General features: G+C 50.0%; 1 protein-coding gene across 7 annotated transcripts in view; it reads right to left on the bottom strand.

The window, feature by feature from the left end:
• Positions 1–26084, bottom strand: part of PISD (phosphatidylserine decarboxylase) — a 323469-nt gene that overhangs the window by 84963 nt on the left and 212422 nt on the right. For 2 of the 7 annotated variants that reach the window (XM_086942821.1, XM_086942823.1), the window contains exons 1-2: positions 16458–16614; positions 4419–4584 (exon numbers count right to left, since the gene is read on the bottom strand). The exons of 2 other annotated variants lie outside the window; for them this stretch is intronic. In XM_086942821.1, the coding sequence (XP_086798947.1) occupies positions 4419–4584; positions 16458–16468 (177 nt within the window). In that variant the 5' untranslated portion in view covers positions 16469–16614. Of the gene's footprint in view, positions 1–4418; positions 4585–7785; positions 7998–16457; positions 16615–26084 lie in introns of those variants that run through there. 3 more of the 7 variants (XM_086942817.1, XM_086942819.1, XM_086942822.1) reach the window with 2 other exon arrangements.

The raw sequence follows: 26084 nt of genomic DNA, 5'->3' as shown, positions 1-26084 counted from the left end.
GAGTTGGCCCAATATTAAAAACATAGCATGTTGTTAACCACTTTGAGGATGGCCAACATGTTGCGAAGGAGGCACTACAGGTCCACAGCAGGCTCTGGTCAGTAATCCTGATTAACCACTTTGCCTCTTCAATAACCTTGAAGAAATAATCCTTAAAACTAGCGTGGTCTTGAGAAGGGAATCCCTCCTCTCACACATAGATACACTTTAGGGCGTGTAGACACATAGTCTGTATCACACGTCCACTAGTTTTAATTACACACACTTTTTAATCGTCCTGAAGAAAGCCAGCATATCCATAAGGCACTGGCTGAAACATGTTGACCTACCAAGGACGTGGGAGGTCGTAACTCGCCTCTAACGTCCACCTGCCTTATTTTTAACCGCTGACGGAGGCCCAGGTATTAAAGTCTGTTCTACTTTCGGGTACTGGGACCCCCGCCAAGCCGTTTTAACTCACAATCAAAACATTCTTCACCGCACACACAGTGATACACCTGCTCCGCTGTCACCAGGCGTCGTAGCACACCCGGGACACGTTAGGTGTCACTGGGTGGGCCCGATGAAGCATGCCACCAACTAGGTTGGTGGGTGAGGGCTTCATGAGCACACCTACCAGGTGCCACAACCTTCTGACAAAACAAAATTGATTCACGAATACCTTTAAACTAGAATTCTGTTTAAACAAACCCCTTCCCCCTACCTCAGCTAGCCTCTTTTTGATTAAATTATTCAACATGTTTCATTGCCTTTCCAACAGCAACGGCAAATTCATCAGGGCAACTGAGGTCAACGATCACCTCTGAGACTTCTTGTATCTCATTCTTCATGGGGTCTTGTTTTTTTTCTTATTCAATTTTCACACCTTTCCCGCACTGGACACATATTTCATTTTATACGAGAAAGTTATTGATGACAAGTACGTGGGAAAGCTGGTGAGAACCTGCCAGTAGCTCCTCCGGTGGTGCGCACGTGAGTTCATCAGGGCAACTGAGGTCAACGATCACCTCTGAGACTTCTTGTATCTCATTCTTCATGGGGTCTTGTTTTTTTTTCTTATTCAATTTTCACACCTTTCCCGCACTGGACACATATTTCATTTTATACGAGAAAGTTATTGATGACAAATACGTGGGAAAGCTGGTGAGAACCTGCCAGTAGCTCCTCCGGTGGTGCGCACGTGAGATACTTTCTCATTTTCCTACACCTTTTTGCACCATTCTGTCTTTGTGGCACATATACACTCTATTGTTGACTGGTGCTGGTTTATTGAACTGACTTTTGACTGTGTCTCCCCCCCCCCCCCCCCCCCCCCCCCCCGCTGTGGGAGTATTAAATTATTAAGTATCGAGGCACGGGGGATTAGGTCAGAGTTCATGAAAAGAACTACTGAGCCTGGAAGAAGATAAAAATATACAAATTGATGAGTGCCTAAGAATGCCAGGTCCTTGTTGTTGGATTATATGTTGATTGGAGGGTGGCCTGGCATATAGATTCCCTCTTTAGCTCCTTGCTGGATTACAGCATTCTTATTACGTCAGAATTGTGAAATCAGGTTTTCTGTTTGTGCCAGGGCTCATATTATATCCAGGTTTTCATTCAAGCAAGAGTCTGATTTTGCAAAATTTCCACAAAACCCCATCCCGGGCTGGAGAAAGGGAGGAAGTGGTAGTTACAGGGTTGGAACGCCCTGCAAGTCTGCACACCCCCAAAAAAATACATGCTTAAGGAATTCACAAACTCCTCTCTAACTTTTTGCCACACTGGATCAGGTTAGAAATATACTTCCAAAAAGGGCAGAAATAAAACTTTTTCCAGGGTGGGCAACAAGAGGCTGTATGGAAAGTGAATTTGCAATAACTGAGCTGGTTTTGGAAGGAGGATATGTGTCTTTATATTTGCTCGTGTGAAATTGGAATTCACAAACTTTTTGTTAAGAGTACGGTTTCCAGATCTACTCCTGTAAAGTCTTGTGAATTCCTGAAAGCACTTTAGTGAACAAGAACTAAGCCCCCCCCCCCCCAATTTACTTTTATGTCGCTAATAATGGTTTTACGCCGATTCTTCATTATTAGCTTTTTTTTATTTATTAAATATAGGCATGTTTAACTAAATCATGCCTCACAGAAATGGTATCTAGCGTTGCACAATATTTTTTACACATTTCATTTACAAAAGTAAACAATTACCTATCTTGTCTCAGGCTTCTGCACGTATTTGCATATAACCAGCGATCATTATAAATATCCTTAAACTGTAACATTTTTGCAAGGATCTAGAAGATTCAATTCAATGCCCTTTACTTCGGCGTTATATACACGTTTTTATGCTTGAACCACATTCGGCAATGCAAGCTGAGAGCCCAGCTTACTACGTTTCCTTAGAGTATTAACCCTAATAGTTAAGGCAATGCATTCATAATGTATATATACACGTTAGAACAGCTTATACACATGGCTACAAATACTGCCTTAGTGACCGGTGGGCCTTTTTTCACAGATCTATACAGTGGGCCTGTAAACTTTCAGTCAATAGTAGTCCAGTGGACAAACAAAACAAAAAACCTTGTTGCCCTTGACCCTAAAGATGATGTCCCTGGCTGTCGGGCAAAAGAAATTCCACACATATCCTCTTCATAATCTTTTTAACATAATCAAATATACCAAAGAACAATCAATTCTGACCTCAGTATGCACTGCAGTTACATCTGTTGACTGGTTCTTATTTCACCCCAAAATTGTTCTTCCGCTCTTTCTCGTCCATGCCACATACAGCACCCCATGGCTCCAGACTGTACCCAACTTTAACTGCACCCCCCCCCCCCCCCATGGCAAATGAATCCTCTTTCAGCTTGAGCTTCTGCATAGGACATGCATAGCTTAGCCTTCTTTCTCATGCTCATATCCCAACACCATTTCTGGACCTCCCACGGTCTAACAGCAGTTAAATACTGGGTGGTACTCAGTTCCACACAACTCAACTCCTTAAACTGAAATGTTCTTTCCAGCTAAATCTGCCGACAGCCAGTCTGAGCACCCCTAATTCATTATCCCCGCATATGTTTACACTTTCACTTGGAAAGTGAGTGTCCTATTCAATTCTTGCACACCGCTGGAATTATTTATCTGCAACACTGCATTGGCAGTCAGATTCCAGAAGCACAGCATCATGAAATTTTCTATTTCATAGCCTCAAATCCCAGCAATGAACAAGCGAGATTAAAGTCACTGTTTTCCAGCATGCCACCCATTCAACACCTCACTTATCCTTGACAAAGTCAAAAAACGTACATGTATTATTTTAACTGCACATGAAATTACCACATCTCGGACCACCAATACCAAGGTGGCTCGTTAGCTGCCCACCTAAGGGTGATATACTAGCACTCACGCGATTCTATGCTATAAAGACATCCTGAAACACCCCCTACTTTGTCAAGACTGTCTTCTGATACCCTCCAGTCGGAAAACATCTATCTGCCAACAAATACACCCTGGTCATTGCCATGTCTTCCTCCTGTTCTTCTCAAACTACCCGCTTACCTCCTATGCCCCCCACAATACATGTGTTGAAAAGGGCCCTCAAAACAAATCTCTTCCATACAGAAGATCTTTTGGCTTTCAAATCCTCTTTAACATCAGCTGCAAAACGTATGATTGACTAAAATTTGAAATATGAAAATGATTGCTATGAATGTGCGGCTCTTTGTCTTGTAGTTCGTCTGAAACATTCAGAACATGTGTTTGAACGGTGATAACCTCAATGTTGAGACCCACGATCCTTTATGTCAGGTATGTATAGTGTTAATTTTCGGAATGCTATTCAGTAAATAAAATGAATATGAACAAATTAATCCAATCTATTCCTTTTTTTAAGGCCCAGGTTTTCTGTCATTTAACTGCACTTCCCTTCCAGATTCAACCTCCATCTCTTTCATTCATCTCAGGGCGCTCGTACCAGGAATCTACTTCCCTTATTCCAGATGTGAGCCCTAAATATACCGCATAATATTCCTCACCAAGCAGTCATCAAACTCATCTGCCCCTCATCTGAAAACACATCCACCTGCATCACTGAAAGAAGTACATCACACAACACTGCAATGCCAACATGCTGCGTCTTAAAATCTGGAAGCCTCAACTCACCAAGCACTTGGTAGTTCTCGGATGTTTACCACTACATAAATGAGCAAAAGGCTACAAAAGGCCAGTTGTACTGTGAAAATAAAGGTTGTATGCATATCATGACACGGATTAACTACACAACATTGTTAGTCCTTGCAAATCTGTTACCCTAAACCCAATGCCTTAGTCTGCCAGCCTACAAACCCCTTGTCTTAATAACCCTCTGCCCACCCACTTGCCCCTTACTGTCCTCATGGCTCACAAGCTATTTATAAATCTCTGCTGGACACTTACCCTGCTGGTAGGCCTCCATCCCACTCTGGCCAAAGGTTTAAGGGCACCGAAGGGCAGGAGGTAATAAAGGATTGTCAGCGGCCAAGAGCGTAGTTTCAGCGCAGACCTAGACATACAGCTCAGCTGGCCCAACCTCCTCCTCAGTGCCAGCTGGGGAAATTGCAACCTGTTGGATCACACACACAAAAGTGTCAGGCTTCTCCTTTCTGCATGCCCCAGTTATGGATCACTTTCAGACGACACAGTAGCACAGATATGCTACATCAAGCAAGGGTTACTTACAAGACAGACAGGGGAGAGTTATAAAAAAAACACTAACACAAAACGCAAGCAAAACTATCACCAGCCCCCGACATCCTCATTGCTTCACAAGTTAGATTTTTTCAGGACCTGTTTTTTTAATCGTTATTTACTATAAATTGTGGACGGATGAGAAACCTTCTTGACTTCACTCTAATGGTGGCACCTTAGACCGTGAATCCCTCTGACAACTAAAAAGGATCCCAATGGCTCCGTTTCTAGTAACTTGAGAATAACAGTCCAAAAACTGGGCACTAATTGCTGCAGGATCTTTGTGCAAAGGTCGTAAAAGACCAGTTTATGGCAACTATCTGGTGTTATTCTGGCCTTTCATTGCACTAGTATTTCCTGGCTGAGGAACATCATACCGTATTGGTTCCCAGAGGCCTGAAAACTAATACTGGTCAGGGATTGGTTGCTCAGAGAGCTTTCTTTTAGAGCTGGTAGACTGGTGGTCAGAGAAGCACACCTAAAGGCCAAATTCTGATGGTCAACGCTTTCTTCCAAGCCATCTGTGTGCTGGCTTGTGGACTTATCCATAAAGTGTGCCTTTGAGTGTAGAAACCGCTTATATGTCTTGGGTTTGAAGATAACCCCCTCTAAGATCTGCGAAGGTCTGCTGGGCTGTTGCTTTTTCTATCAGGTACTTTGAGGACCTCCCTCAGAACATACATAACACCATTCAACCAGGAGCAAAAAGTGGTGATTTACAATAGGTTGGGTAGTGCTGAAATGGGTGCTTACAGCAGCACACACCCCTAGCTTTGCTGCAGTTTCCATTAATGCCTGAAACCAGAGAGCAACAACTTGGCATCAAGTTAATATCCATTCCATCCTTACGCCTTACAGAATTGGCCCACTGTTGCACAAACCAAATTCTATTTTATTGAATGAAACAGCAAAAAAGCAAATGTACGCACATTCACTGAACAATTTTTTTTCAAATTAAAGTTCTAATAAAGAGATGGGACATCTTGCAATGGACGGACTTTCTCTGGCTAAGACAACTACCCCTGCAATAGTCTGTAAAGCCATCAAACTTCCCACCTCCAAGAGGCCGAAAACACTGCACCCACAATGCAGGCACAAAAACAACAAAATAATTTGAAGCACCATGTCCCCAGTCCTAAAAGCACTACACTGACTTCCGTCAATGCCCGCAGCATCCTCAAGACCATTTGACTCACACAAATGTATCCAGGCAAAAGCCACCAAATATAACTGCCAGAATAAAAAAACACTCATGCTCACACATATGCTCTATCACCCGACCAATAATCGCTGAAGATGTCCTGAACACATTGCAGCTTTAAAGGAGATAAAAGCTTCACAATTCAATTAAGAGAGCCACACAACTCAGAGCCCAAGACTATCCACTTCAAGGCCAACCACCCCAGTTAGAGGAAGAAGCTCAGAACCAGTCTTTTCCAATAGTAGCAGTCACTCTCACCTCTAAAGGGAAGTAGCGAGGGCTGATGGAGTTCAGAGCTGAGACAAATAGCTGCTTGGTTCATTCATTGATGTGTTACAATACACTGCACGCTTCAGCCAATAGTGCATAAACTCTGTTATGCATAAAGTCACATGTAAAATAAACAACGTAACCTTCAATGCCTATGTAATGAGCAGCATCTGACCCCCACGCCTCACCACTTTTTTTTACCTGCACACCTAGTTTGTATCACAGTCTATGAACAGCACTTGTTAGGGCCTGGTCTGCATAAGAAAAAGCTAAAATAAACAATAATTGTAGCAGCAGAAATACATTTATCAAAGGCTTCTGAAAAGGGTAGCTTTGCTCACTCTAGTCCCGTAAAAAATGCAGGTTTACCCAAGGGGCTAGTTTCCTCACCTATGTCTCAGTACAAGCAAGCATGCCACAAAAATACAGCAGAGACTCAACAGGCCAAGCCAGCATGGCAGACGCTGAGAAACGAAGTCCTACTACTCACAGGATCTGTATATTCCAACTAGGCAGTCGCACATTTAGTGGGTTGAGGCCCACAGCTATCCTGTGGGCCCAAACACTATCCTCTTGGAGTCCTCGCGCTGACCTTTGAACCTCACGCGTTCGCAGTAATACACGAGTGTGTCTCTGCAATGCCCACTGCTCTCTTAGAAAGGAGCCAGCCACATGAATTGCCCCAGTATGAAGCGCAGGGCTGCCACGCTGCCGGGTCAGCCACGCATGAGCGCTGGGACTGCGAGCCTCCAGGATGTCTCTGCCACATAAGCCAAGTTAAGTTGTCCCTGGCCTCGAGGTCACCTCCTTACTGTCTGGCACAGACGCCCTTACGGTGATGCGGCACCCGCAGGAACCATGACCTGACACGGCCCTTTATTGTAACTTGCTGTTTGGGGACGCATTTAAAAAGTCTGTTTAAGGAGTATATTCAGTGCAATGCACATCTAGTCCTGTTCAGAGCAGACCGACACTGCCACCCGTGCCATCCATCCACTGCCACCTCCGCTCTGCCATCTTAATAAAAAGCAGTGCTGAAGAATGAAGTCAGGCCGTGGGCAGGAGGCAGCTGACATGGAAACACTGCCAACTCTGATGTCCTGAAACACAACAAAGCCACCAGTTCTATCTCTGACGAGCTGGGCTCCATCCCAGAGAGGCAGAACGCCACGATCCGCCTCCGTCCCACAGACCGGGAACACAGTGATCACATGGGCCGATGAGTTGGGCACCAGGGCCCGGGTATCAGTATCCCAGCTTCCCCTCCCCCACCTTCCTCACTGCAGACGACCACTAACCAATCCCCGGCAAGCATCGCACGCTCTAAGGGACTGATCGCTTCTTGCTGCCTCCCGCTCCTTCTCAGCAAAATATTGCCTTGGTCTGCAAGTGGGGATGCTGCTAAGGTGCCATCCATTGAGGGGCGCTGGGAGCTGTCAGTGATGCCTCTCCTCTCCAGCATCAGCATCCCTCCCTCCACCTCGCCGCGTCCCTCCCCCATCCCCACTCAATTCAAAGCATAAGGAGCTTTGCGGTAATTAGGCCAAACAACGACTTTGCTTTCCTGCTGCCCCTTCAATCTCCTGTGCCCGCCCCCTCTAGTACCTGAATCGGGCCCGCCTGCTGGGGGTCCCGCCGTCAGGGCGGCCCGGGTCCGCGCTGCCTGGCTGCTCCTCCCCGGCCCAGCCACTGCCGCTGGCTGCCCGCGCCCTGCGGACATGGACCCTCACCTTACGGAGGTTGAAGCACGAGCTAGGCGGATTAGGCAAAGGCCTACGACATCTCACCATCTCCCCGTGTGCAGGTCTGGGCTCTGGTGCCGGCTGCTTGACTGACACATCGTCTGTGCTCAGGCTGCGCTGCCCTCCCCTCGCCAGGGAGGGATGCAGGGATGGAGGACGTGACGTCACGGGCAACTCCATTGGCTGCCCTGAAGGACACTCTGGTCCCTCCTTCTCCATCATCTCATAAATCTCTTGTTGGGCAATGTGGCTCTGCGCTGCCTCTAAGTGTACACAAGATGCAGAAAACGATGGATCCGGGGCCATACGGGTGACCTTCACGGCTTCCAACCGCAGCCAAGTGGGGCACCTTCAACCCGCCGGGCAACAGCATCGCGCTGTTACCTTCAATGCATGCCAAACTACAACAAACCCAAGCTACAGCAGCACGGGAAGCCTGAAGTGCATGCCAAAATACAACAGCCACAAACAGCACGGAGCTACCTTGAGTGCATGCACCCCCCAAACTACACCGACATGAGGCGCCCTTGAAAAACAGCTGCATGCTGCTATCTCCAGTGGATGCTAAAATACCGCAATCCAAAACTGAGACCACATGGGGCTAATCTGTTTGCATGCTCAAATCTAGCAACCCCACACTGCTGCAACACTGGGTGACCTTCACGGCCGTCAACCGGAGCCAAGTGTGGCACCTTACACCGCCAAAGTACAGCCGCATGTTATTACCGTCACTAAAACCACACTGCACCCACACAAGCTACCTTTAGTGCATGCCAAAACACAGCAAGACCAAACTATAACCACATGGTGCCATCTTCATCAAAGGTTAAGTTACAACAACCCCCTGAAAAACCAACCACATAGGAGGAAATCTTGAATGTGAACAGGAATCCCAAACACACAACCACATAGGAATAACTTCAGTTTAAGCTTTTGCACCCTAAAACTACAGCCACATGTGCTTTCTGAACAAGAGCACCTCCAAATTATAGCTGCATGGGGGCTACATGAGTACATGCAAAAATACAGCGACCGAAAAACTACAACCACATGTTCCTATCTTCAAAGCAGACTAAAGAACAGCAACTCAAAACTACGACCACACAAAACTACTTTGTTGTTACACTCGAGTAGTTCAAACCATGAGCCTGAACAACTACATCCGAAATTAATGCAAAGATCCATTAAGACACAAACTACTGCCACATAGAGCTATCTTCAGTGCATGTTAACTACAGCAACCTCAAATTATTGTCATGTACCCCAAACTACAACCATAACGGGTGATCCTCTGAGCCCCAAAACTGAAGCAAGTGGGTTACCCTTGGAAGGTGCAGGCCAGCGCCACACTGCAGCAACCTTCAGCAGATGCAAACCAGAGCGACCAGGAATGACCTGCTATGACCACAACTGCAGCAATGTATGTCTACCTGTAGACCACTCACACTTCTGTGCCACAACACTAAGTGCAATTACTAGTAAGGGGGGGGCCCCCTCTAAGGAACTGAGGTCAGGGAGAAGAGGGGAATACTACTAAGAAATATGCAACAAGCTTCCTCACGACCTATATTGCTTTAATTTGTGTAAACAACATCAAATAAAGGCTACACATGTGTAGCCCTTATTTGATGTTGTTTCCACAAATTAAACCGATATAGGTCGTGAGGGAGCTTGTTGCATACCACACTAAGTGCACACTCCATTACAGCAATCCACGGTCATACTAGGGGATCCTTGATATCTCAAAAGAAGACCACTTAGATGTACCTTGAGAACACCAAAGCACAGCCACATGCTGCTACCTTCAGTGCATGCTCAACTACTGTAAACCCAAACTACAGCACACTGGGTAAAACCCTGAGCCCCTAAACCAGGCGTTGGGGCAATCTTCAGCATTGGAAAACCACAGCTATGTGGGGCATCCCAGAGCATGTGCAGGCCACAGCCGGCATGAGCTGCCTTCAACACACGCTAGCTGTAGACACAGAGAGTGACAGCCTCAGGAACACTCAACTGCAGTCACATGGGGCTGCCTTCAGGAAGTCTGAACCTCTGTCCAAAGGGCCACTTAAAGCTTGCGCACACTGCAGCTAAATTGAGCCACCCTCGGCATGTGCAAACAACAGACACGTGGATCAACCCCTCAGCAGGTGCACAACATAGCCACATGGGTCATCCCCTCAAATATAAGCAAACCACAACAGCCCCATGTGTACACCCCTCACAAGGTGTAAACTACAAACACATGGGGAAAGCCAGACATGTGAGCTAACATTGGAGCTCCCAAAACCAGCCACATGTAACCAGCTCTAGATCCAGCGAACCACACTTTAGATGCGTGGGGGACCCTCATAGCCCTGAACTCACACCTCAGTAGAGCTATTGTGAGCACCCCAAACAATAGCCACATGGAATTAGCCTCAGCAACTCCAACCCAAAGCTACACAGAGCCATCTCCAGCACAACCACACCATAGTCACATGGTGCTACCATACTAACAGCGCACCAAAACCAGAGCGCAGCACCAGAGCAAGCACCTCTACCCACAACCCCCATTACATCCCTAAACGAGAGGCTCTTAGGGTCAACATTAACAGCACACATAAATCCAGCCACATGGACCAGTCTCGGGTACCACCAAACTACAGCCACATATAGCTATATTAAGCACTTGTCGAGACAGCCACATGACGCTTACATGCACTCCCAAACCACAGCCACATGGAGAACACAAGCACCCCACCGGATTACCAACTGCACAACAACTAAGTACCTGCTGCACTTACAACAGCAGTGATGAGCATCTAAGGACTGCATCACCAAACCAATGGCGTGGAGGTAGTGGGGCAACATCAGCATGTAGAATGCAATGCAACACGGGTGAACGGTGTACACATGCAACATTTAGCCACACTAGAGTGCAGCCAGCGTGCAACATGCACAAACCACAGCTACTGGTGGTGATCCTCAAACTCCCCAAATCCACATGGAGGTCACACCTAAAACTCATAACTCCAGCGTGGGCGAGCCCTCCACTCGAGTACCACTGAGAGCTGTGGCGTCCACTGAACCAGCTTCTCACCCACCACGGACACCACGGTCCTTTACCGAGAGGCAACCCATCTCCTACTAACACACTTATGTCCTCCATGTAACCACTGGAGTCTGCCCACGTCCTCAATATAAGCCAATGCCATCCTACCACACCTGTGGCATGAATGTAACCTGCCATCATACATCGCACCTGCCTCATTTCCAGGTATCACCTAAATCATGTCCAGGAACAGGTCTGATACATAGAAAATCTAGCCAAGGCCACCTTTCACCACCACACACGCCACTGCACGCAAAATATTTACCAATATTGTTCGTATCTAGTGTTCATCTCACCCGCTGCCGTATACTGCCCTTCACTCCTCTCAGCCCGCTGTAACACTGCCCCCGTCTCTCCTCGCCCCCTGCAGTATACTGCCCGTCTCACTCCTCTCCGCCCTGCTGTGACACTGCCCCAGTCTCTTATCGCCCCTTGCTGTATACTGCCCTTCTCACTCCTCTGACCCAGTGACACTGCCCCAGTCTCAACTCACATCCTGTAGTATCCTGCCCCGTCTCCTTTCTCTCATTCCGTGACACTGCCTCAGTGAGCCTCTCCTCACACTCTACCGTAAACTGCCATCTCACTCCTCTCAGCCCTGCAGTGATACTGCCCCAGTCTCTCCTCACTTCCTGCAGTATACTGCCTGTCTCACTCCTCTCAGCCCTGCAGTGATACTGCCCCGGTCTCTCCTCACTCCCTGCAGTATACTGCCTGTCTCACTCCTCTCAGCCCTGCAGTGATACTGCCCCAGTCTCTCCTCACTCCCTGCAGTATACTGCCCGTCTCACTCCTTTCAGCCCTGCTGACACTGCCCCAGTCTCTCCTCACTCCTTGCAGTATACTGCCCTTCTCACTCCTCTCAGCCCTTCTGACACTGCCCCAGTCTCTCCTCACTCCCTGCAGTATACTGCCCGTCTCACTTCTCTCAGCCCTGCTGACACTGCCCCAGTCTCTCCTCACTCCCTGCAGTATACTGCCCGTCTCACTCCTCTCAGCCCTGCTGACGCTGCCCCAGTCTCTTCTCACCCCCTGCCGTATACTGCCCGTCTCACTCCCCTCAGCCCTGCTGACACTGCCCCAGTCTCTTCTCAACCCCTGCTGTATACTGCCCGTCTCCCTCCTCTCAGCCCTGCTGACACTGCCCCAGTCTCTTCTCAACCCCTGCTGTATACTGCCCGTCTCCCTCCTCTCAGCCCTGCTGACCCTGCCCCAGTCTCTTCTCAACCCCTGCCGTATACTGCCTGTTTTACTCCTTTCAGCCCTGCTGACACTGCCCCAGTCTCTTCTCAACCCCTGCTGCATTCTGCCCGTCTAACTCCTCTCAGCCCTGCTGACGCTGCCCCAGTCTCTTCTCACCCCCTGCCGTATACTGCCCGTCTCACTCCTCTCAGCCCTGCTGACACTGCCCCAGTCTCTTCTCAACCCCTGCCGTATACTGCCCGTCTTACTCCTCTCAGCCCTGCTGACACTGCCCCAGTCTCTTCTCAACTCCTGCTGTATACTGCCCGTCTCACTCCTCTCAGCCCTGCTGACACTGCCTCAGTCTCTTCTCAACCCCTGCCGTATACTGCCCGTCTCACTCCTCTCAGCCCTGCTGACACTGCCTCAGTCTCTTCTCAACCCCTGCCGTATACTGCCAGTCTCACTCCCCTCAGCCCTGCTGACACTGCCCCAGTCTCTTCTCAACCCCTGCTGTATACTGCCCGTCTCACTCCTCTCAGCCCTGCTGACCCTGCCCCAGTCTCTTCTCACCCCCTGCCGTATACTGCCCGTTTTACTCCTTTCAGCCCTGCTGACACTGCCCCAGTCTCTTCTCAACCCCTGCCGTATACTGCCGGTCTCACTCCCCTCAGCCCTGCTGACCCTACCCCAGTCTCTTCTCACCCCCTGCCGTATACTGCCCGCCTCACTCCTCTCAGCCCTGCTGACACTGCCCCAGTCTCTTCTCAACCCTTGCCGTATACTGCCCGTCTCACTCCTCTCAGCCCTGCTGACACTGCCCCAGTCTCTTCTCAACCCCTGCTGTATACTGCCCGTCTCACTCCTCTCAGCCCTGCTGACACTGCCTCAGTCTCTTCTCAACTCCTGCCGTTTCCTGCCCGTCTCACTCCTCTCAGCCCTGCTGACACTGCCTCAGTCTCTTCTCAACCCCTGCCGTATACTGCCCGTCTCACTCCTCTCAGCCCTGCTGACCCTGCCCCAGTCTCTTCTCACCCCCTGCCGTATACTGCCCGTTTTACTCCTTTCAGCCCTGCTGACACTGCCCCAGTCTCTTCTCAACCCCTGCCGTATACTGCCGGTCTCACTCCCCTCAGCCCTGCTGACCCTGCCCCAGTCTCTTCTCACCCCCTGCCGTATGCTGCCCGTCTCACTCCTCTCAGCCCTGATGACACTTCCTCAGTCTCTTCTCAACCCCTGCCGTATACTGCCCGTCTCACTCCCCTCAGCCCTGCTGACACTGCCCCAGTCTCTTCTCAACCCCTGCTCTATACTGCCCGTCTCACTCCTCTCAGCCCTGCTGACACTGCCCCAGTCTCTTCTCAACCCCTGCCGTATACTGCCCGTCTCACTCCTCTCAGCCCTGCTGACACTGTCCCAGTCTCTTATCAACCCCTGCAGTATACTGCCCGTCTCACTCCTCTCAGCCCTGCTGACACTGCCTCAGTCTCCTCTCAACCCCTGCCGTATACTGCCCGTCTCACTCCTCTCAGCCCTGCTGACACTGCCCCAGTCCCTTCTCAACCCCTGCCCTATACTGCCCGTCTCACTCCTCTCAGCCCTGCTGACACTGCCCCAGTCTCTTCTCAACCCCTGCCGTATACTGCCCGTCTCACTCCTCTCAGCCCTGCTGACACTGCCCCAGTCTCTTCTCAACCCCTGCCGTATACTGCCCGTCTCACTCCTCTCAGCCCTGCTGACACTGCCTCAGTCTCTTCTCAACCCCTGCCGTATACTGCCCGTCTCACTCGTCTCAGCCCTGCTGACACTGCCTCAGTCTCTTCTCAACCCCTGCCGTATACTGCCCGTCTCACTCCTCTCAGCCCTGCTGACACTGCCCCAGTCTCTTCTCAACCCCTGCCGTATACTGCCCGTCTCACTCCCCTCAGCCCTGCTGACTCTGTCCCAGTCTCTTCTCAACCCCTGCCGTATACTGCCCGTCTCACTCCTCTCAGCCCTGCTGACACTGCCTCAGTCTCTTCTCAACCCCTGCCGTATAATGCCCGTCTCACTCCACTCAGCCGACACTGTCCCAGTCTCTTCTCAACCCCTGCCGTATACTGCCCGTCTCACTCCTCTCAGCCCTGCTGACACTGCCTCAGTCTCCTCTCAACCCCTGCCGTATCCTGCCCGTCACACTCCACTCAGCCCTGCTGACACTGCCTCAGTCTCTTCTCAACCCCTGCCGTATACTGCCCGTCTCACTCCTCTCAGCCCTGCTGACACTGCCTCAGTCTCTTCTCAACCCCTGCCGTATACTGCCCGTCTCACTCCACTCAGCCCTGCTGACACTGTCCCAGTCTCTTCTCAACCCCTGCCGTATACTGCCTGTCTCACTCCTCTCAGCCCTGCTGACACTGCCTCAGTCTCTTCTCAACCCCTGCCGTATACTGCCCGTCTCACTCCACTCAGCCCTGCTGACACTGTTCCAGTCTCTTCTGAACCCCTGCCGTATACTGCCCGTCTCACTCCACTCAGCCCTGCTGACACTGCCTCAGTCTCTTCTGAACCCCTGCCGTATACTGCCCGTCTCACTCCACTCAGCCCTGCTGACACTGTCCCAGTCTCTTCTCAACCCCTGCCGTATACTGCCCGTCTCACTCCACTCAGCCCTGCTGACACTGCCCCAGTCTCTTCTCAACCCCTACCGTATACTGCCCGTCTTACTTCTCTCAGCCCTGCTGACCCTGCCCCAGTCTCTTCTCACCCTCTGCCGTATACTGCCCGTCTCACTCCTCTCAGCCCTGCTGACACTGTCCCAGTCTCTTCTCAACCCCTGCCGTATACTGCCCGTCTCACTCCACTCAGCCCTGCTGACACTGCCCCACTCTCATCTCTCACCCCCTGCAGTGATAGTGAGTCAGGCTCTTCACTTCGTACTTAGACTGACACTGTCCTAATCTCCTTTCGCCTCCTGCGGTACACAAATCCTGTCGCGCCTTTCTCAGCCCCTTCTGAGGTACTGCCCTAGTATAATCTGAGCTCTTGAGGTGACATGGCCCAGTCTTTGCTCTCCCCGCTAGCAGTAACTAAATCGTGTGATATTCTTATGCATTCCCTGTCGTGTCTTCACCTCCCCAGGGGCGTCTCTGCCCCGGCCCCTCTTTTGTCCCGCGCCATTAGCAGCGCTTCCGCCTCTGCCACGGACGGCACGTGAAGTGAGGCGTGCCACGCGCTGGGCATCTTCTGTCAGAAAGGGGGGCGTCCATTTTTACAGTGGAATAAAGTTACAACCTCTGCGAAGCACACGTGTGCGGCGCAGACCTCACGCCCAGGTGGCATCGATACTACCTGGGTCGCGTCCACCACTCTGCAGCCCCTGCCAACGCGGCTGTGTAAGGGAGCGTGTGGGCCGGGTGCCCGAGGCACCTGGCCAGCCTCATCCAGAGCCAATGTCGGCCTGACCCATTCCTCCCAATAACAGGGTGCAGCGTGGAGGCACCCTTCGGATGGGCACAAGTGAAGCGCAGGCCTGGGCTCCCCGCGCCCCGACTGCAGCACTGAGCACTTTTCCTAAATGGAAGGGATTGGGTATTTAGGACACTGGGTAGGAAGCTTGGAGCAGAGGGAGAGGCGGCAGTGGGTATATTCTATCGCCTTACTCCAAGCTCCTGCGCCACTTCACCTCGGACAATACGAACCACCCCTGTCGGAGGCGGACAGTCTATGGGGCACGGGAAGGTCCCCGGGCGGCCGGCTCTTCTGGTTTCCTCATAGGCCGCCCTGCACTCTACACTTCTACAGGTTGAAGGCGCGGCCGAGCCTGGGATTCACTGTGTGCCGCGCGGAATGCCCGCATCCCAGCTGGACACAGCTAACAAGGACAAGCCTCCCACCGCATTCCCAGGGCAGGAGGAGCCGCGCTTCTCTAGTGACCTTCACGCCCAGGTACTGGCCGGCCGGCGGCATGGGGTGGCCGGCTACGAGCCCGCTCCCTCCTTTGCGACTAAACCAAAGAATAACGCAAACTTCAAGCTTATTTAATAAAATGTGTGCATTTTCATAAACAACTTTATACATCTGTTAGCAATTAAAAATAAACGAACCAAAAATAATATAAATGGAGCACATCTTTTTTCAAAATACAGGAAAAATGCTGATAAGAGACAGAAAGAGTGAGGGACAGCAGGACGGACTGCCTCCCTGCACTGCGATTAATTAAATGACTTCCCATGCACCGGCAGCCATGCCGTGCAGTCTGCAAACACTTGGCACTTTACCTCGGCCTCATGGCGCTCAACTCTACACCGCAGTCACTCAGCTCAGGGTACCCGCGTCTTCCTGCCAGGGAAGTAGTGTCTGTCGTCCCACACCCGGCCACTGCTTTTTATCCTGGCTCTGTTTGCTTTGGCCTCAAGGTCGCTGGATTGAGGAACAAGCCGCCTCCATCAAGGAAAGTCAACACGGACAATAAAAAATTCCATTCCAACTCACGCCACGCATCGCCACGCCAAGGCGGCAGAGTTCAGCGTGGGATCGCCTGTGCGGGGGCCCACTGGCTGCCGCTTCACACCTCGCCCCGGCGGGATGGGAGGATGCACGCGATAGGGCGACTGGCCGGCCCTCCCAGCCCCTCCCTGCACAGCCATCCCAACCCTTCCGCATCGCCACAAGCACGGCCTCTGCCGGCACGATGCAACACGAGTCTGGACCCTTGCTTCCACCAAACGCTGCCCCAACTTCTGGGCACAAACACCTTCAGATCTCATCCCACATGTCCTCTCGAGTACCACAAGTCAAACCTCTGCACTTGCCACCATCACCACCTTCACCCGCCTCCACAATGGATCACCACTAACCACCCAGCCAAGCCACACCGCCAACCTCTAGCCCCAGAAACGTGTGCACGAGAGGAACTTCGTCTCCCGAACCCTGGAAACAAAACTGCCTACTCCAGGTCTAACTTAAGAAACCTACCTTGACCCCCCAACAACCCCACCAGCTACTGCCGGGTGGCCATCCTGCCATGTCTGGATTGTGTAGTAAAGTAAGCCATCCTTAACACGTCACACAACGGCTACGGCAATCCGTGTCATGTACAGCACAGGAGCCGCACAGCACTTTGTTTAGTACCATCATTATTATGACGAGGACAGGAAAGTTTTCTTCATACACCACCCTACAACAAAATCAGGAATAAAGGGATTGGCAGTAGGGGAAAGAAAAGTTGCACCACCTTGCAATTTCCTATCCTATCCTAATAAAACACTCGATTACAGTTACCCACCTCTTTGGTCCACTACCACAAGAACATAAACATTTAGTCCACAAACAAGCACATAGAGAAGCAACAAAGCAGTTATTTTTCAAAATGCTTCAATGCTGGATTTCGAGTTGGGCTGTCGGCGGGTCGAGAACCTCAGCGTCTTACGGGGGACGACTGAGGAGCAACTATTTACACTAAGTGTCGCATATCATAGCGTACACCAGCAATCTGCAGAAACGTTTGATATTTCTACGACGTGGTTCTTTGAAGCAACTGTGAACCGTCCTGTGCGAAGCGTGCACCATTTTTATTGAATACTCTCCGGGAGAATACTTACTTTTTACGGATGAGATACCTCTATTATAAGCTTATATCACATTGACCAGATATATCAGAGATTACCACTACACTGGTGGACTCAGTCTCATGCCCTGAGGAAGCCCCATTTGGGCGAAACGCGTTGGCTGCACTGTGGCTGTTGTGCTTGATCATTTGCATCGAGAATAGTTCAAGGATGTATTAAAGAGACCGTTTTTTCGCATCATTGAAGGACACTCCTATTTTTAGTGTGTTGAATCATTTTGAAAAATAACTGCTTTGTTGCCTCTCTATGTGCTTGTTTGTGGACTACAACAAAAGCACACAAGAGACCAACCCAACAAGCCCCCTGGAGGAGCTACGGGCTGGTCCAAGATGGCAGTGTAAGCTCTCGGCTCTGACGTGACCACCCTCCAGCCCTAACATCCTGCTACTCATCCTGCTCTTCAAGCCTTTATATTGAAGGCTGAGTGTAAGCGACGCACTCAGCGCCTACTACGACCTTCCTAGGATGTCGGGGAGCCGGTGATACGGGCTCCGGAGGTTGAGGCCTGTGCTGTGCCTGGAGCTGGGGACCAGCTTGATCTTGAGGCCGCCCGGAGTGCATAAACAACGGGGACCCGGACCGAAAGTCGCCGGTCGGGTCCGCTCACCGAGAGTCGAGATTGTGGTCGGTCGCGGGAGCAGGTAAGAGGCAGATGGGGCAGATAGTGGGGCTTGAGAAGATGGACCCTCCCCCCGGGCTGTCTCCCCACGGTGGCCAGAAGGAAAAGAGACTCCTGGAAGCTGCAATTGAGGTGCGGGCCTGCCAGACATTGGCTGGAACTGACAATCACTGAGCCCCCAAGGGGACCGGGGGTGAGCGAAGGACCGCGATCCGCATCCCCCCTCTCCCCTCGGCGGTGGGGGAATGAATGCTGCGGGGCCATAGACACCGGCCGGTGTGGACTGAAACAGGCCCGCAGTGGGGTCTGAGGAGTAAGAGGGACCTTGTTACTGGTAGAGATCCCTCCCGGTGGGTATCCCGAAATCGTGAAGGGGCACAGGGGTAATCCTTAACCCAGGAGGAGGCGTCTCAGAGGAGATCGCAGAGTCAGCTCTGGTCCTTGCTGCTTGGGGGTCCAGGATGTGCAGGCCCCCTCCCCCCCCCCCTGGCTGGTCTACTGCTGCGAGAGAGAACCCATGCGTGGGGAGTCGTCGAGGATCAACAGGGACGACGATCCCATGTAGGGTCAGACGGACTGGAGTGGCCAAGTGAGGGGAGATTTCGCATTGATGTAGATGAGCGCCCTGTGCCCCCCCGGCGAGAATCACAGATTATTTCCCAGTGGGCAGGCAGCCAAGCAAAGGGCCCCCACATGAAAAAAGACTGGTGCATTCGGCGGAACATTCCTTGGCATGTAAGGCTGCTGACATTCATATCTGTGCATAGATTGCCGCCTAGTGTTGGGTCCGGATGATTGCACATTGTTGTCCTGGAAGAGTCTTCGAAGTATCACGCGATAGGTGGCTCCTCCCCTGGACTACAGTGCGCATGGGCATCCTCTCCATCCTCAGATTGTTTTTCGCCATTGTGGCAGAGATGGAGTGTAATACAGTGAGTGATGTCCATGCTACATAGTAATTCTGAATGCTACAGCTGCTACAGGCGCCGGGGAGGAGGGGGGGCGATATGAATGTCGGCAGCCCTACATGCCAAGAACAGATGCCTTCTGGTAAGTAGCATATTCGGTTCGAGGCATGTGGGCTGCTGAATTCATATCTGTGCATAGATTACATAGCAGTCCCTCCTGTTAGCGGCGGCTGCCCGTGCCAGCTGCAGCAGTCTGAAAAAGAGTTTTGAGAACAGCCTGTCCTACAGCTGCCTGCTGTTTAGAATGCACATCTACGCAGTAGTGTTTCGTAAATGTATGTGTGGTGGACCAAGTGGCTGCCTTCCATATCTCTTCTAAAGGAATATTCCCCAGGAAAGACATGGACGCTCCTAACTTACGTGTGGAGTGTGCTCGTGGTGGAATGGTTAGTGTGCGTTTAGCCTTAGCATAGCAAATCTGTATACACTTAACGATCCACCTGGCTATCCCTGCTTTGGAAATGGGGTTGCCTTTGTGTTGTGGAGAAAAGGCAACAAAAAGCTGTTTTGTTTTTCTGAAATCCTTTGTTCTGTCAATATATTGTACATTAGAGCCCTTTTGACATCTAACGTGTGTAGGGATCTCTCCGTGACATTTTCTGGATTAGGTAAGAAAACAGGCAGTTCTATGGTCTGGTTCATGTGGAACTGCGAAATCACCTTAGGCATAAAGGTAGGGTTGGTGCGTAATACAACCCTATTTGCGTGGACCTGTATGAATGGCTCTTGAATGGTTAGTGCCTGGAGTTCACTAACTCTCCTTAGTGAGGTAATGGCTACTAGGAAAGCAACTTTCCAGGTCAGAAATTGAATCTCACAAGAGTGTAGAGGTTCAAAAGGTGGTCCCATCAATCTGGTGAGGACCACATTCAGGTTCCAGACTGGTGACAGTGGGTGTCTGGGAGGGATCACTCTTAAGTCCTTCCAGAAAAGCTTTAATGGCAGGCACTCTGAATAGTGAGAGGTGCTGCCTGTTCTGAAGATAGGCTGCTATGGCGGATAAATGTATACGAATGGAACTGTACGCTAGATTACATCTGTATAAGTGCAACAAATAACAGATAATGTTCTGAATAGATGCATCCAGTGGGTTAATGTCATTGTTGGTACAATATATGACAAACCTTTTCCATTTAGCCGCATAGCATGATCTGGTTGAGGGCCATCTTGCCTCCTTGATGATATTCATACATTCTGGCGGCAAGTTGAGGTAGCCAAATTCTAGGACTTCAGGAGCCAGATCGCCAGGTTGAGCTGTTGCGGATCTGGATGCTGAATGTCGCCATGGCTCTGCATCAAACGCCTGGGTGTGAGGCGTAGCCTTTGATGCGGTACCACAGATAGTTCTAGAAACGTGGTGTACCATGGTTGGCGTGCCCACATTGGAGCAACCAGGATGAGCGTCATCCAGTGTTGCCGTAGTTTGCGCGCCACCAGCGGTATCAAAGGTGCTGGGGGAAAAGCGTACGCAAATTTGCCCGACCAGTTCATCCATATCGCATTGCCCTGCGACTGTGGATGTGGGAACCTGCTTGCGAAGCTTTGGCATTTTGCGTTTTCCCTTGTGGCAAACAGGTCTATCTGTGGATGACCCCACTGCTGAAAGTACGGTTGGAGCACTGATGGATGTATCTCCCACTCGTGCATCTGGTGGCTGTGTCTGCTGAGCAGATCCGCCATGAGGAAGATGTTCCTCTGAATGGCCCACTTCCACATGCTCTGAGCCAGATGAGACAACTGTGGAGAGTGTGTTCCTCTCTGCTTCTGTATGTAGTACATGGCAGCCATGTTGTCCGTCCGGATCAACACGACCTTGTTGCACAAGTGTACCTTGAAAGCTTTCATCGCCATGAAGATTGCCATAAGTTCCAGAAGGTTGATGTGCATCTTCTTTTGCTGTGCTGTCCATAGTCCCTGCACTGTGTAGTGGAGTACATGTAGCTCCCCATCCCTGGAGAGACGCGTCCGCCGTCAGTACAATTTGTGGCACAGGCTCTTGGAACGGTCGGCCCTTGTAAAGGTTTTGTGGGTTCCACCAATGCAGAGTTGTATGCCCGACCGCTCACCAACAGTAGGTCTTTTAACTGTCCTTGAGCCTGATTCACTGACGTGCTAAGCACTCCTGAAGCGGACGCATGTGTAGTCTCGCGTGCAAGACTATGAAAATGCAGGAGGCCATCATGCCTATCAACTGCATGAACACTTTCGCTGGAAGCGAGTGTTGAGGTCTGAATTTTTGTATCAGCAATTGCATGCTGTTTATTCTCGCTGAATTTGGCTGAGCTTTGGCTGCCAGAGTGTTTATTGTCGGGCCCAGGTACTGTCACACGTGGGCAGGCTGAAGATGTGACTTTGGATAATTCAGTGAGAATCCCAGACTGTGAAGAAGATGAATGGTGTGGGACATGTGGCTGGCACACTGCTGGGCCGTCTTTGCTTGAATAAGCCAGTCGTCCAGATAAGGGTAGACATGTATGTGCTGTCTCCTGAGGTGTGCTGCTACTGTTGCCAGGCACTTTGTGAACACCCTGGGTGCCGTCGTTACTCCGAAAGGGAGGACTTTGAACTGATAATGTTGATGTTGAATAGTGAACCTGAGATACTGTCTGTGTGATGGGTGTATGGGTATATGGAAATATGCATCTTTTAGATCCAGTGTTGCGAGGAAGTCTCTCTGACTGAGTAGCGGCAGAACCTGCTGTAAGGTGAGCATATGAAAATGCTCTGACAGAATGTAACTGTTTAGAGGCCTGAGGTCCAGTATAGGTCTGAGAGATCCGTCCTTTTTGTGTATTAAAAAGTACAGAGTACACCCCTGACCCTTGGTCTTCTACAGGCACAAGCTCTATGGCCCCTTTTTGCAGCATGCTGACGACCTCCTGCTGCAATAAGTGTAAGTGCTCTGCGGACATAGGACGGTGTCTTGGTGGGATGTTGGGTGGAGTGGACGTTAATTCCAGACAATACCCGTACTGTACAATGTCTCTCACCCACCTGTCTGTGGTGATGGACTTCTAAACTGTCAGGAACTGTTGTAGTCTCCCCCCGACAGGTGTTATATGGTCGGGGGGCAGTGACAGGGCGTCACTGTTTGGTATTGGCAGAGGATCTGGAACTGTTGTTTCCTCTGCCTCTGCCCTTAATGTTGTTTCCACGATATCCACCTCGGTTGTTCTTATTCTAGGTGGATTGTGTACCTCCCTTATTGTATTGTGTCTGTTGTGTTGACTGACCTCTTGAGGGGCCCCATGTATTGGAGCGACGAAGGAGCCACCCCGAAACTGCTGTGACTGCAGAGCCCCCATAGACTTTGCAGTCTCTGTGTCTTTTTTAAGTTTTTCAAGGGTGGTGTCAACCTCAGGTCCGAATAAGAAGTCTGGGTTAACTGGCTGATTGAGGATAGAGTTTGAATTTCAGGTTTGAATCCTGAAATTCTCAACCAGGCGTGTCTCCTTAACATAACGCTAGTGTTGATGGCCCTGGCTGCAGTGTCAGCTGCGTCTAGAGTGCACTTGATGGAAGCATTGGTTATCAGTTTCCCCTCCTGGATGAGTAGTTCTGACCCCTCCTTGTACTTATCAGGTAGGTGTTGCAACAGTGTCTCAAGGGTATCATAATGTGACCTGTCATATCTGGCCAAGAGTGCCTGAGTGTTGGCAATGCGCCAGATGTTAGCCGCCTGCGCAGCTACTCTTTTGCCAGAAGTTTCCATAACTTTCGACTCTTTGTCCGGAGGAGGAGCATCACCTGTAGTCTGGGAGTTTGCTCTCTTACGTGCATTAGAAACAACCAATGAGTCCAATGGCAACTGTCCCCTTATTTAAGGAGGGTCCACAGGGGCCGGCCTATATTTCTTCTCAATCCTTGGGTTTAACACCCTGGCCCTAGTGGTGTCCTTAAAAATGTCACTAGCATGCTTGAGGACCCCTTTGAGCATGGGTAGGGTTTTGGCTGCCCTTTCTGAAGTGGAAAAAGTGTCGACCAGAAAGTCTTCATCCACAGGGTCAGCATGTAGCTCGACGTCATGATTACTGGCTGCCCTTTCAATAAGGGCGTTAAAGGCAGTTGTGTCCTCAGTAGGAGACGTTTTCACACTGTACACATGAGTGTCCGGGCCAGTCTGCGGATCCCTTGAGTCAGCAGGGTCCGTCCATTGTTGGTCTTGATCATCAGGATCAGTGTCCACATGATAGATGTCATCCTCATGTTCATTATCCCCTGCCTCCACATCTGAGTATGTTGGGGGAAAAGTTTGAGTTTCCTGTCCATAGTGATGGAGGGGTTCCACAAGAGCTGGAGAAGTTGTAGAAACTCTCTTCTTCTTCAAGGGAATCTTATATGACTCCATGGGAGTTTCTGGCATTAATTTTCTTTTGTATATGGACAGGGTACCAGTTTCCGAGTCGATGAATTGTCTCGGCTCCTGGTCTTCAGGCTCTTCAGCAGCCTCCATTTCCGTCGACACATGTTTAGTGGCGCCGATAGATTGTTTCGGCTCGAACATCTTCGGACGTACCGAGGGTGGTAACCCGAATTTGATAGGTGTCGACGCGGCCTGAACTTGTCCGACCAGCTTCGGCGTCGGGGCCTTCTTCGGTCCGACCGACGTATCCTTATCCTTGATGCGTTGGAGCGACTCAGACAATTCTTTGGCCATGAACGGACTGGGGCGCGTCGACTCGACAGGGTCCTTGGAGCCAGTCTTCAACTTGTCCGTAGGCCTCGACTGAGGATCGATCCCGTCTTTCGGTTCGAGCCTCTTGTGCGAATCGACTCCCTTCGGCGTCGGCCTTGGCGGTTCGACTGCCTTGACCTTGGCCTTTGGTGCCCCAACCATCGGCTCAACGGCCTTCTTGAGCTTTCCGGCATCGACGGCCATTTTCTTTTTCTTCGGCTCCGATTGGTTTGAGGGCTTGGAGCCGACTAGAGTCACTTGCACTTTCGGTTTCGGTCTCTGCAAAGATGCTGTCAGTTTCGATTTCTTTGTATCGACCGATGGCGGATTCGAAACCGAAGGCTCTTTAGTAATGTTCGAAGCCGGGCCTTTATGCGGGGCTGTAGAACGAGAGTGTAGATCTTGGGTAAGGCAGGGTTTCCGTTCTCCCACAGAACTGTGCATAGAGATCTAGAACCTTAGTGAGTTAGGATGATCCAAAAACTCATCTCAGTGTCAGAAATCTAGTTACCTAGCTAGCTACAGTGTCTCATGGATCATTATGGAATGATACATGTATTAGACAAACCAGAACATGATCTTTAGAATACCTCAGGAGTCGTGGAACACATGAACACTCTTTCGTTCTATAATCATTTCAAACCAAAACTGAGAGTCAAAGAACACAAGTGCAAGTTTGAAATATTTATTATTCAATGCAAAGTTCTCAAACGCAGTATCTTGTATAATACCAAAATGCAGATTATAAAAATCAGAGTTAGCAGCATAGTCACTAATCCATAGTAAGCAAAAGGTGCTAGCATGTTATAATGCAATTTCTATAGAAATCTATATCACCTATATTTCGCGCACCCTATCTAGCATATTATATTATATCTAAGAAGGTCTCATTCGGGCTTTAGCAGGGCGACCCCATACCTCTCAATGTCAGTAGGAGCAGTTCACATCAGCATCTACCAGTTCTCTTCATGCGCAGCACCAAGTGTCTGCGTTCATTCCGTGTAACTCTATCTTAAACCCGCGTAGAGCCCAAAATGTTGGCATCAACATTATTTGTGTTATGTCTAATGTCTAATGTGGTGCGAGGATCAGACTTCCCAGCAACCTTGTGTTAGGTTAATCTTAGAGTGTGCAGCTCTCAGTGTGCAGACAGTTGTACCAAGTGTACAAGGCAAAGCTGATAGCTTAGGAATAACATATTATTCTCAAATAAAACACCTCACCACTTCTAGGCTGAAAGCTACAACAACAAGTACGTGTCGTGTGCAAAACTGAAGCCTGAAGGAAAAACGGCTGTTTAAACATGTAATACACTCATGCTAACTTAACGCAATATATGTAATGAAGTATCCATATGACACCCCCCCATTGGTCCGAGCACCGCCAATCATAAGGGAAAAGGCAATACTAAATCAGATACACAATTTGAAAGCAAAATTCAATAGTTTTGAGCCAAAATAAGCTAAAAATATGTATGAATGAATATGTATGAATGAATATGTATGAATGCCTACAGTGGCATCAAATCTAAAAAATATCAAAAGTCTTGAACCAAAAGTCTTCCGCCCGGTTCAAAAAATTATGAAATGTATGACCAGGTCGCATCCATTCAAATGTTTGTAAGAGAAAAAACCAAGGCACTCATCCGATATCCAAAGTCATGTGCCACTTAGACGTTATCTCCAGCAACCTCACGTGAGCGAACTCTCCATCAGCTGAACATAGTCCATCCCTCCAATTCAGCGAGGGGAAAGTCATATTTCACAACAAAGCATTCCTTCCAGGCATCTCACGATTGGAAAGTATATGCAAAGAAAGTTGCAACAGCCTCCAGTATGAAATCACTGCCATCATCCGAAAATAGTTCAGCCATCCAATTTAGCAATGGGAAAGAACATACGTGCTCCTCCAGCATCGGATCCTCTTGCAACGTCAGAGGACAACTCGGTGGGTTCACCAGAACGCTGTGTGTCAGAAAGGCATTCGCCGCTGCAGAGATCTCCCATTGGCCCAGA

The sequence above is a fragment of the Lissotriton vulgaris genome, chromosome 11 (genome assembly GCF_964263255.1).
Source record: "Lissotriton vulgaris chromosome 11, aLisVul1.2, whole genome shotgun sequence".
NCBI classification, from domain to species: Eukaryota; Metazoa; Chordata; class Amphibia; order Caudata; family Salamandridae; genus Lissotriton; species Lissotriton vulgaris.
This window is presented reverse-complemented; position numbering and strand designations above follow the sequence as displayed.